General features: G+C 39.7%; 1 protein-coding gene across 3 annotated transcripts in view; it reads right to left on the minus strand.

Moving 5' to 3' along the window:
* ADGRB3 (adhesion G protein-coupled receptor B3) overlaps positions 1-13,381 on the minus strand; it is a 549,324-nt gene that overhangs the window by 15,672 nt on the left and 520,271 nt on the right. For all 3 annotated transcript variants that reach the window (XM_087718921.1, XM_087718919.1, XM_087718920.1), the window contains one exon: positions 4,351-4,386. In XM_087718921.1, coding sequence (XP_087575047.1) covers positions 4,351-4,386 — 36 coding nt within the window. The remainder of the gene's footprint in view (positions 1-4,350; positions 4,387-13,381) is intronic.

Genomic DNA, 13,381 nt, shown 5'->3' on the forward strand with positions numbered 1-13,381 from the left:
GGCGGCATATAAATAAACTTCGAACTCAAACTCAAACTCAAACTCTTGAGAGTCCTTTGGGCTGCAAGGGGATCAAGTGAGTCAATCCTAAAAGAAATCAACCCTGACTGTTCTTTGGAAGGGCAGAAACTGAAGCTGAGGCTCAAATACTTTGACCACCAAGTGAGAAGACTCATTGGAAAAGACCCTGATGTTGGGAAAGATGGAAGGCAAAAGGAGAAGGGGATGGCAGAGGATGAGATGGTTAGATAGCATCATCGACACAGCGAACATGAATTTGGGCAAACTCTAGGAGACAGTGGTGGACCGGGTATGTGGTCCACCACTAGTATGCTGTGGTCATGGGGTCACATAGAATTGGACATGATTGAACAACTAAACAATAACAAACTAGAGAGAAGATTCCTCTGTTCATTTCTGCTTCTAGAATAGTTCTGAGCAGAATTCTATAGGGGAACAGATTGCCTAGATAGCTAAATATTTTGGTCTAGTGGTTAAGGCACCAGACTAGAAACCAGGAGACAGTGAACTCTAGTTCTTCCTTAGGATGAAAAATAGCTGGGTGACTTTGGGCCTATCACTCTCTCTCAGCCTACCTCACCTCACAGGGTTGTTATGGAGAAAACTGGAGGAGGAAGGAATATTATGAACATTTGCTGCCTTTATTTACTTTTAAAAATAACAAAGGTGGGGTAAAATAATCTAAACATTAATTAACTAATTAAACATTTCACATCTGAACTATGGTTTTGATGCCACAAGATGTTCACACAGGAAGGTGATCGAAGCTAGTTAAAATGTTTGATAGATTTACAGTGCATTTTTAAAAAAACACCTAATAAAATGTCTTCCCTTAACTTACTTCTCATGCAAGTTTCTAATAATGCAATTATTAAAATACTATATCTTTTTAATAGAGGTGATTTTTTTTTTAAAAAGTCAGTTCATTACGAGATAAATGATAATGATCAACTCGATTATTTTCTCAGCTGCAAGGATATTTGTGCGTAGTATTATCTTCTATTAGGTACTGCTGTCTGTTTATTCACATTAATATGAATGATTCTTCTGGTCTTAATGAGTATAAATGATGATAAAGTGATCCTAAGAGTACATTGGTTTGGTTTTGGTTTTGGTTTTATTAGCATTTGTAGGCCGCCCTTTTCCCTGAGGGGACTCAGGGCGGCTCACAGAAAACCAGGGAAAGGGGAATACAACATTAAGACAACAACATATAATAAAATAGTAAGCAACATCCATTCATCATTCGGGCGGGGTAGCGATTCTTATCCACAGGCCTGACGGGCGAGCCAGTTCTTCAAGGCTATGCGGAAGGCCTGGACGGTGGAGAGGGTACGAATCTCCACGGGGAGCTCGTTCCAAAGGGTCGGGGCTACTGCTGAGAAGGCCCTCCTCCTTGTAGTTGCCAGCCGACACTGGCTGGCCGATGGGATGCGGAGGAGGCCTAATCTATGGGATCTTATAGGTCGTAGGGAGGTAATTGGCAGAAGGCGGTCTCTCAAGTATCCAGATCCACTGCCATGTAGGGCTTTATGGGTGATTAATAGCACCTTGAAGCGCATCCGGAGATCGACAGGTAGCCAGCGCAGCTCGCGGAGGATAGGTGTTATGCGGGTGAATCGGGGTGCACCCGCAATCACTCGCGCGGCTGCGTTCTGCACTAGCTGAAGTCGCCGGATGCTCCTCAAGGGCAGCCCCATGTAGAGCACATTGCAGTATTCCAGCCTAGAGATCACAAGGGCCCGAGTGACTGTTGTGAGGGCCTCCCGGTTCAGGTAGGGTCGCAACTGGCGCACCAGGCGTACCTGGGCGAATGCCCCCCTGGTCACAGCCGTTAAATGGTGGTCGAATGACAGCTGTGGATCCAGGAGGACTCCCAAGTTGCGGACCCTCTCTGAGGGGTGTAGAATTTGACCCCCCAGCCTGAGTGTTGGAATATTGGCCAAATCTTTGGGAGGGAAACACAACAGCCACTCGGTCTTTTCTGGGTTGAGCACAAGCTTGTTAACCCTCATCCAGTCCATAACGGCTTCAAGACCCCGGCCCATCACGTCAACCGCTTCATTGATTTGGCACGGGGCGGACAGATACAGTTGAGTATCGTCCGCATATTGATGGTATCTAATCCCGTGCCTGCGGATGATCTCTCCCAGCGGTTTCATGTAGATGTTGAATAGTAGGGGGGATAAGACCGAACCCTGCGGCACCCCATAATTTAGGGGCCTTGGGGACGATCTCTCCCCTCCCACTAACACCGACTGCGACCTGTCCGAGAGGTAGGAGGAGAACCACCGTAGCACGGTGCCTCCCACTCCCACCTCCCGCAGTCGTCGCAGAAGGATACCATGGTCGATGGTATCGAAAGCCGCTGAGAGGTCAAGGAGGACCAGGATGGAGGGATGTCCTTCATCTCTGGCTCTCCAAAGATCATCCATCAATGCGACCAAAGCGGTCTCTGTGCTGTAACCGGGTCTGAAGCCTGACTGGATATGCAAGCTTTCAGTTTCACATAATTAATTATACCACATTGTTCCGGTTAGCATGAACAGGAAGTATCAGGCATAAAAAAAGATTCCACACATTCTATATATTTAGATCAATTGAAAAAAGAATACTCTGTTCTGAATAAATACAATTGCTTCCCAGTCCTAAATCTTTATCTTAAGACTATCATCTAAAGAAACCAATGGCAATTATTTTTAAGTGACAGAATGAAGCTGTTAGGTGCTAAAAACTTCTTTACATTTTGCTGATCAGGTACATCAATCTTTCACAATGAGAAAGTGTGTTTAGGTATGAAACATTTGTCCAGTTAAGTTTCAATTCTGCATAAACTAAGCAGAACCAAACATATATATTTAGAAACTTATAAGGCAATGGTGGGTTTCAAAAATTGTTCGAACCTACTCTGTGGGTGTGGCCTCCTTTGTGGGAGTGGCTTGCCACCCATGTGACCGGATAGGAGTGACCTGCCGCCCATGTGACCGGATATGAAGATGCCGATGACACTTGTCAGAACCACCTTAAATTGCCTCACACACAGCACTGGCATGCATAAGAATAGGATGTAAACTTGTTTTTTAAAAGGCATCTTTGGTTTGTGTTAAAACAACTTCAACACACGCAATGTTCTGATTGCACCACAAACGCAGTAGTCATCCTTACCTTTCACAGAGGCACTGAGTTTTATAAATATGAGCATGATAGTGTAGAATAATCATATCCAAGGACCAGTGGTGGGTTTCAAAATTTTTTGGAACCTCTTCTGTAGGTGTGGCCTGCTTTCCGGGTCCACTGGTGGAACCTCTTCTAACCGGTTCGGTAGATTTGACGAACCGGTTCTACTGAATAGGTGCGAACTGGTAGGAACCCACCTCTGTTATAAGGTAAAGGTTCTCCTGTACATGTATGCTAGTCATTTCTGGCTCTAGGAGAGGTGCTTATTTTTCTATTTGCATTTTTTAATGTACTTTCGAACTGCTGGGTTGGCAGAAGCTGGGACAAGTAATGGGAACTCACTCCGTTATGCGGCACTATGAATTTGAACCGCTGAACTGCCAATCTTCTGACCAACAAGCTCAGTGTCTTAGCCACTGAGCCAGCCTTCCTTAGAAACTTATAGAACTACATAATTAAAATTGACCTGGAAAATTGAAAATGTCCAAAACTTAAAAATACTAAAAAAGCGACTATATAGAACACCATAACTTAGCGACTCAATATTTAATTGGCCTACAACTGTTTGAGTTTAATAGAGGATAGTTGGTTAATTAATAAGACTTTAGGTCCAATCCTAAGAGTTCCAGCTGATCGGGAGGAAATTGGGATTTTGCAGTAACCTTCCCCTGGAGTGGGAAGGGAATGGAGATTTTACAGTATCCTTCCCCTGCCACACCCACCAAGCCATGCCCACAGAACCGGTAGTAAAAAATTTTGAATCCCACCACTGCCATGGTCCAACCCCTCCCCTAGGAATTTTGTCAGTAAGATGGGAATCCCAAATTAATATATACAAGGAGGCAATCTGTATAGGAATAAAATGATATGAAATGGGCTAAGGAAGTAAAGTTGTGATAATATCAAAACAAAATAAAACAAGCAGAAGGTTTTTTTAAAGATCATCATCTAAAAAAAATACACAGCCTTAAAAGAAAAGTTGTACAGATTTTTTAAAAACCCACACAACTGAATGTTTTCCCATATAATTAAAAGCATTGGTTATTGTTTGTAAAGGCTGAATTAAAATACATGTTCACAAATATCTCACATTCATCAAGCTTTGAATCAAAATACATACTGCCTGAATATAAGTAGTATAGAGACACTTACTTCAAAGTCGAGGTCAGAATAACGTGATTTTCTCCTCTGTTAAATGTTGGTTGAAAACAAAACAAACAAAAATCACATATTAATTTAACTGAGCATCAATACAGTAACAATGCTGCATTTGTTTTGGATAATGGATATTTATTGACTTACTTAATTGCTATTCTACGTGAGCAGGACACAGCCCAGTTTTTGATGGAATATTTGACCTGGATATAGATTTTTATCATATTTAAAATAGATCCACTAGGCAAGGAAACAATGATTTGCAAATCCTACAAGTGGGTCACCTCTAAATACGATTAAAGCTCGATCTAATCCAGCATCTGGTGGAATTACTTTAATATTACTTCAACATATTATTTCATAAAACTCTAATTGCCCATTATGCTAACCCCAAAATCCCCCTATTTCTTTAATATTATCATTTGAACTTGTGCAAAGGAATATAGTCTAGGTTTACTTGACAGATTTTTTTTCCTCAACCATCTTTTAGCCATTAAGATGAAGAGCTTCATAAATTTGAGTTTTTCAAATACTGAAACTTGCTTTCAGCTCATTTTCAAAGAAATAGAATATTTGAGAACAATCTAAAACAGACCAGATTGTTTCATAACACCAAAACTTCCTTCCTTCCTTCCTTTCAAACTTCATCAGGAGAATGCAAGAAATTACTTTCAACCTTCTATTTTTCATTTTTGTGGTTTAGCATACATCAAAAGAAGAAGTGGTTTTGTGGTTTAGCATACATCAAAAGAAGAGGTGAAAGATTGGGTAACAGCTAATTGAATTTGGTCTTTTAAATCTATACCATTGTGCAGCCGTAATGGTTGCCTTGATAAGCTTTTACAGAATCAAAAATAGAAAGATGTGATCTGTTGAATTTTGCATTTTTGGACAATCGAGTACAAAGTGGTCCAATTCCATTTTGCATTTTGCCAGCAGCCTCGCTTAATAAGTAAAGAAACTTCATTTATATGGCTAGAATGGGGCAATGAAATTTCATTGCCGTCCGTGTAAGCTCTGAAGAGTAAAAATACACATTCAGTGCTCACTTCATTCAAGTGGCAATATATTTAGATAGAGGGCATAAGTGAGAGGGGCCTATGGGGAATGCCATTGTTTTTGGCATTGTGACTTAGAAAAATGGTCTGTAAATGCATTTCAGATGGAAACCCAATACAACGTGACATCCATCCATTCAACTCTGCCTTAAACCAAAGATGTGCTGCACATTTACTTTTCTTTTTCAAAGCTGTACACTTTGAGTCAAGACTATTGGGAAGGAAAAGAAGAATTGAAATTAGTTCTCAAGCATCATTTGCTACAAAATTCTGGACAAATTATTTCTACAAGAGCCGAGGTGGTGCAGGGCAGGGTACTTCAAATGACTGCTAGCTACAGTTTGGCAGTTCAGATCTCACCAAGCTTAAGGTTGACTCAGCCTTCCATCTTTCCGAGGTGGGTAAAATGAGGACCCAGATTGTTGGGGGCAATAGGCTGGCTCTATAAACCACTTAGAGAGGGCTGTAAAAGCACTATGAAGTGGTCTATAAGTCTAAGTGCTATTGTTAGTGTTATTGCTACAACTCCTATTCTTCTCCACCACCAAATAGTAGTCCAATACATCTGAAAGTCACCTGATTGGATCATGTGGCTTTTATTTGCAAAATCAAATTGGGTGGGCTTTTCCAAGGCATTTGTTTTGTATTGCAAATAAGTTGTTAGCCCTTTGAGGCCCATCATGTCAGAAAAAAGAGATTACTGAACTAGGAGTCTTGGAAGGCATGTTAGACGAGGGGTGTCAAACTGGTGGCCCATGGCAGTGGTGGGATTCAAATAATTTAACAACTGGTTCTCTGCCCTAATGATTTCTTCCGACAACCAGTTCACCAAACCGCTCAGAAAGTTAACAACCGGTTCTCCCGAACTGGTGCGAACCGGCTGAATCCCACCACTGGCCCATGGGCCAGATGTGTTACATGCAGGCTACACCCACCCCAGCTTCACGAAGGGAAAAACATAGCAAAATGTCATGTGATAGCCATGTGATGCCATGAGTTTGACACTCATGAAGTAGACTATTATACTGTCAATTCTCTCTTTTCCTTTAATTTATGCCCAACAAAATCAAAGTGGTCTGATTTTGAGGTCAACAGTTTCTATTTTTTCCAGGACACATTTTTTTTTCCTATAATAGTTTGTTATTTCCGTCCTCCTTTTCTGAATCAAATGCACGTTCTTTCACACATGGAAAGAAATAAATCTTGCCTAAAAGCATAGAACATTCTTATGTGTTGCGATTCACACATAAAAAGTAAGGGTACTGATAAGAAATGTGGGGGAGGGAAAACAATTAAATGGCCTTTGCTAGAAAGATGTTACCCTTACATGGATTACCAGCATTTGCTTGGTTTTTTAACTACAACCAAATTAATGTCACAGGAAGTAAACAGAATTGAACCAAACTTTAAATATTCCATCTGTCAAAAGGACGAAGTTGCAACTCATAAAGTTGACTTCTTTCAAAAATGCATTGTTAAAATTAGTCATGAGATGGAATGCTAAATCGTGGTTGACTGACAAAATAGACATGAAAGTTTCTAACATCTTTGCAACTGGATCAAAGGGAACTGCAGTGAAAGTATACCAAAATGAGGCTTGTTCCGGATATAATAAACTATAATTTATTGTTATAGCTGAACAGACAACAGGAAAATGAGTTTGGCATAACTGTTAAGGTGCTGACCTAGAAATCAGGAGGCTGAATTTTAGTGTTGCCTTAGGTATGAAAGCTGGCTGGGTAGATTGAGTTGGCACTTCTCTTTCAACTCAACCAGTGGTGGGTTTCAAATTTTTTGGGAACCTACACTGTGGGTGTGGCCTCCTTTGTGGGCTTGCTGGCCATGTGACCTAGTGGGAGTGGCTTGCCGGCCATGTGTTCTCTCTCTCTCTCTCTCTCTCTCTCTCTCTCTCTCTCTCTCTCTCTCCTTCCTTTTGTCTCTCTGTCCCTTTTTTCTTTCATCTCTCTCTCACTCTTTTTCTTTCTTTTTTCTTTTTTTCTTTATTTATTTCTTCCTTTCTTTCTCTCTCTCTCTGTGTCAGTCTGTCTGTCTGTCTCTCTGTTTGTGTGTGGCAGTGGTGGGTTTCAAAATTTTTGAAAGTGTGGCCTGCTTTCCGGGTCCACTGGTGGAACCTCTTCTAACTGGTTTGGTAGATTTGACGAACTGGTTCTACTGAATAGGTGCGAACCGGTAAGAATCCACCTCTGAACTCAACCCACCTCACAGGCTCCTCCCCACAGGAGGAGGAGAATTTACTTTCTCTTTTTCACTTGAAGTGGGACACATACACATCCTTTGTCACAAGGCTCATGAATTATGATTTCTTTGTTATTAAAATGTATTATAAAAAAATAGAGATCTATCAATACCATTTATGGAATTGCAAAAGCCTGATGCTAACTCAAGGGATCCTGTTTGAAACCTTGATGTCCGAAAAGCTACTTATTAAGAACAATAGGATGAAAAATTAGGACGAAGGGATACAGGTTAAATGCTAGAGAGTAAAAATTGCGTTTGTGGAACAGATGAATGTGAGAATGTATTTAATATCTGGCTATTTGGGATGAGAGTCTTAAGAGCAAAAGTAATGTATTCCCAGACCCAAAACAGCTGGAAAAAGACAAACTGATGACCCTTTTTTCATTTCTTTAGTCACCCAACTATGATAAAATTTACATTCAGGCAACAGGCTAAAGGAGAAATCTAAAATGTGACTTCAGCACAGTTAATTTTGCATCAATTCAGCTTGGAACTATTCATAGAGCTTTCTCTGTATAATTCTAGATCAACTTTGAACTCTGCTTACTGAAGGACAAAAATAGAAGAGCAGAGAGAAGGATTGTTTTCATACCCCGACCTGGATTACACAGTTGGCAGGAGGAAGATATGTTCCTACCCAATGACTCATGAAACTTCTTTTGGGGTGAAATGGAGGATAAATGCCCCCTGTGTGCTTTCATCTAATCAGCAACCTGATTCATTACGCCAGGCATTGCTCAAAATAAGGCAGTGGAGGCCTTAATGGAAAGAATAAATACAACATTTTTGGTGAAATGTTTTTGGCAAAGCTTGTACCTGCATTTTCATTAATATAACTCTTTCATCCATGTTTTCTAAGTCAGCGAGAGATTAAATTTCATATCCAGAGTCAAAAGGGAATTTGCTTTTTCCTCTACAAAGTTAAAGCAGAGGTGAAACATTTGGTCCCCTTTGGTGTTCTTGGGATACAAGAGTACATAACTTCTTTTTTTGCCTTAAATATCCTTACATGTGTCTTCCTCTTTTTTGCAATCCTAGTTAAGAGGGCTGAATGCAAGATCGGCAAGTGATTAATCTCTATTTTAGGTAGGTGTAAAGGAGCTATCTGTATGATTAAATGCTATGCATGTAGTGAAAATGATTGCTTCCTAAGTATTTCATTAGATCAGTCTATTATATATTTGAAATATATATTGGAGGGAATCAATGCTAAATTGTATTGAATACCAATAAGGGAGTTTCATTTAGTTTCTCAACCTTTGGCAGCAATGGAAATTTAAAACCTTATATGTTGGTGTGTATAAATAGCAATAGCAATAGCAGTTAGACTTATATACCACTTCATAGGGCTTTCAGCCCTCTCTAAGGGATTTACAGAGTCAGCATATTGCCCCCAACAACAATCCGGGTCCTTATTTTACTCACCTCGGAAGGATGGAAGGCTGAGTCAACCCTGAGCCGGTGAGATTTGAACAGCCGAACTGCAGAACTGCAGTCAGCTGAAGTAGCCCGCAGTGCTGCATTTAACCACTGCGCCACCTCGGCTCTACTTAAAGTTTCCAAAGGAGGCATTTGGAGGGAAGTACAATATTTGGCCCTACATTGTAATCTTACTTTGGACTGGACATCACTTGCTGATATGCAAATTTAGAAAAATCAAAAGTGTACCTGCCTTATTCCTAAGGCTGATGGATTTGATTCTTATAATTCTGCCTTACTTTTAAAGAAGAATACAGAAAGTATTTTGGTAAAATAGGAACTCCATGAAAGTACAAGCTTTTAAATTCTTTTCTCTCTGCTGTTTTGTACAGGTAGTCCTCAACTTATGACCACAACCAAACCCACAATTTCTGTTGCTAAGTGAAACATTTGTTAAGTGAATTTTGCCCCATTTTATGACCTTTCTCACCACAGTTGTTAAATGAATCACTGCAGTTGTTAAGCTAGTAACATGGTTGTTAAGTGAATCTGGTTTCCCCAGTGACTTTGCTTGTCAGAAGGTCGCAGAAGCTGATCACTATGGCCCCCAAGGCACTGCAACCGTCATATATATATGAGTCTGTTCCCAAACATTTGAATTTTGATCATGAGACCATGGGAATGCTGCAATGATCATAAGTCACTTTTTTCAGTGCCTTTGTATCTTCTAACAGTTATTAAATGAACTGTTGTAAGGATTACATGCATTGTATTCTTTTTTTGAAATTTAATAAATAAAGAACAGAACTTGCTCCTAATTTTAGCTAGGAAGTATCCTAAGACAGCATGAGTTATGTGGTGGAACACATTCTTCTTTCAGAAACATTGGATTCTCTCTATAGAGGGAAGTGTTCATATGTGTGTGTGTGTGTGTGAGAGAGAGCGAGAGAGAGAGAGAGAGCGAGAGAGAGAGAGCGAAAGAGAGAGGGGGGGAGGGAGGGAGGGAGGGAGGGAGGGAGAGAGAGAGAGAGAGAGAGAGAGAGAGAGAGAGAGAGAGAGAGAGAGAAGATTAACCTAACCCTAACCTAACCCTACTTTTAAACAAAAGTTCTACGATCCCCACCCCCACCCCATTCATCTTAGTACTGAACATATTTGATAAGCCCTGTTGCCTTGTTGAAATAGAAAATTATTTGAAGTAAATGTTCCTGCTCAAGGCATTAATGACTTATAGAGAAGTGCAATTTTTCCTGGAAAGTTATTTTGCACATTTTGAGAGGATGAGCATTTTTTTCGCTCTCAGGATGTCTCTTGAAAAATGCTTCTCCTGAAAAAGTATGTATGACAGATCTATGACTGCCACCATATGTTATATTTTGTTTTTCCACTTCAGAGAGAGAGAGAGAGAGAGAGAGAGAGAGAGAGAGAGAGAGAGAGGAGGGAGGGAGGGAGGGAGGGAGGGAGGGAGGGAGGGAGGGAGGGAGAGAGGGAGGGAGGGAGGGAGGGATATTTAATTTGGAGTTCTTCTTCCCTAAGTTCCGTTCTTCTTTTGGCTGTGAATCTGGAATTTACTGCTCTCCTTCCAGGTAAAAATAAAGTCAATATATCTGCGGTGACTATATAATGTTTCCCTGGAAAAAATATGAAAATGGCTTCTCTCTGCCTTCTTCTAGGCTGCTTTATTTCAATTTTCTGTCTAGTCTACAGTTGTAGGATCTCCTATCGAAGGATTCACTAGGCCCACCCTGCTTAGTTTTTTTAAAAATCAGCCAAAATCAGCTAGTTCCTGCTGGAACTTGCTAAACAAGTCCAATTGTCTAATTATACTCATTCAAAGCACTCTCCAGTTTAAAAGCATGCAAATTTGGACTGAAGAGGTGGTTCTTCACGAGATTTCCTTTGAAACTGCAGAAATCAAGCTAAAAGAAACGTTGCTTGTCACCACTGCAGAGAACTCAAGCAACGGGAAAATGTTAATGTAATAATTTCATATTCATTCTACATTTTTTTTTGTAAAGACTCTTGAATTAGCGTGAATATGCTGGGATCAGAACAGGATGGCGTGGAAGGAGTGAGATTCCCTCAGTTCTCAGACCGTACCTTTCTGTTACAACTCACAGGCTGTTGGAGTTAGCTTGGACTGGTTGAGTCCGAGTTTTTGCATCCTTTCAACGATCCAGCTCTTAATAGAATGGAATGAATATAATTCTTTATTGGCCAAGTGTGATTGGGCACACAAGGAATTTGTCTTTTGGTGCATATGCTCGCAGTTAAACATTTGAGATGCAAAACTGCAGCAGTTTCTATGAGGGAGCAGCGAGAAATGGCTTCATTCCAATGATGTACTCCAGCTCAAGCAGTCCAAGTTATCAATTCATTTCATTGATTATTTAACAGGGCCTTGGGGACGAATTACCTTCACAATTCAGAAAAGAAGTGAAGATGAATGTGGTTTTGCCTTCCCTAGTAGTATCTTAGGACAGCTGTGGCCCATGGGCCACTTGTGGCCCTGGACAGCTAGTAATGCTGCCCTACAAGACAACAAAGTTTTATCATTATGTGATTTATATGCATTGACTATATTATATATTTATTTGTGGCCCACGACAATTCCTCTTCACTCAGTCTTGTCCAGTCAAGCCAAAAGGGTGGATAACCAAACCTTAGAGGAATATATACAAGAGCTAAGGTGGCGCAGTGGTTAGAGTGCAGCACTGCAGGCTGCTTCAGCTGACTGCACTTCTGCAGTTCGGCTGTTCAAATCTCACCGGCTCAAGGTTGACTCAGCCTTCCATCCTTCCGAGGTGGGTAAAATGAGGACCCGGATTGTTGGGGGCAATATGCTGACTCTGTAAACTGCTTAGAGAGGGCTGAAAGCCCTATGAAGCGGTATATAAGTGTAACTGCTATTGCTATTACTATACAAAATCATTCAGCTGATTTTGGACAACTTGTATTCTGATATCTTTTTTAAAAAAACAGCGTAAGGTCTCTTTATCTGGTTTTACATATACTAACTGCAGCCAGAATTGTATTTGCACAACAATGGAAAAATGATGAGATCCGAAAGCAATTAAGAAAATATTAGAATGCGCAGAAATGGATAGACTAACGCTTATTATTAAAGATGAAGAAGAGACAAAATACTTTGTGACGCAGGATGCATTTGATCAATGGTTTAGATATTAGAAACAGAAGTTAGAAAGGAGGTGATATAAAAAGAGGAAATGTTAATGTGGAGAGAATTTAAAGATGATGAAGTTATGTATTATTGCTATTATACTACTCTATAGTTATATTATTAATATTATTGTGAGGAATACAACAGATATATGGATTATGATTGTTCAAATAACTGTAACTAGACCACACACTGTTTGATGGAAATGGGAAATAATATAAATAAAACAAATAAAACTTTAAAGAAAATAGGCTAAGGTTGCTTGTGCTATACAGTAGGTCTCAGTGTTGAGGGAGTGATCAAGAAGATGAATGAACACAAGTTGACTAGTAGGTAGGATGGTCGTATGATCAGCTGGAATAGCTCTCTTTCCTAAATATTTATTGGCATTATTATTGCTGTGCAAAGCAATAAAATCATAGACAAATTATAACCTGCAGCTGATATTCATCTTTTCCTTTGGATCCTCAAGTGGCTATATATACAGTAGGTCACTTTAGCAGTGTGCACTATGTTGTTTAGATTTATTGTTTAGTGTTGAGTGTTGCTTCATAACTCATGGTTTTGCATTGCAGTATTTATGCTGTATCGTTATTGTATTGCTGTACTTATGCCACTGTTATAAATAGATATAGGTTAACAGCGGCGTTTTTTTTTTTAAAAAAAATGGTGATTCAGATCCTATTTATTATTTGGGTAAATGTGTACGCTTTGCAATATGCTAGCTCATGCTTACGTATATTTATATTGGTTCCTAGACACATGAAGGAGTCTGTAATAGCATAATTTTTAAACTATTATTTGCAATAGTATCATGATTAATGATAGGCCTTATCGTTTATTGGTATAATTTTCTTGGGAAACATTTGGCAGTGGTAACAGATTGGTATAGTTTTACTAACAGTAATATCAATTAATTAGATCAATTGTTCTAGTTATGGTATGCATGTAAAGTTTTTTAAAACTTAATTTTAATTTTTTAAATTGAAAAAAAATATCATATGTACGCATATCAATATAACACATTGGAGTCCTCCCAAATAAAATTTTATTAACAGGAATGTTTTCTTAGCAGTCCATTTCTGCCTGCAGATCTTTCCCACTTACATAC

This window comes from Thamnophis sirtalis, unplaced genomic scaffold (genome assembly GCF_051295495.1).
Source record: "Thamnophis sirtalis isolate CommonGarterSnake01/CBP01778 unplaced genomic scaffold, rThaSir2_p1.2 scaffold_6, whole genome shotgun sequence".
Taxonomy (NCBI): domain Eukaryota; kingdom Metazoa; phylum Chordata; class Lepidosauria; order Squamata; family Natricidae; genus Thamnophis; species Thamnophis sirtalis.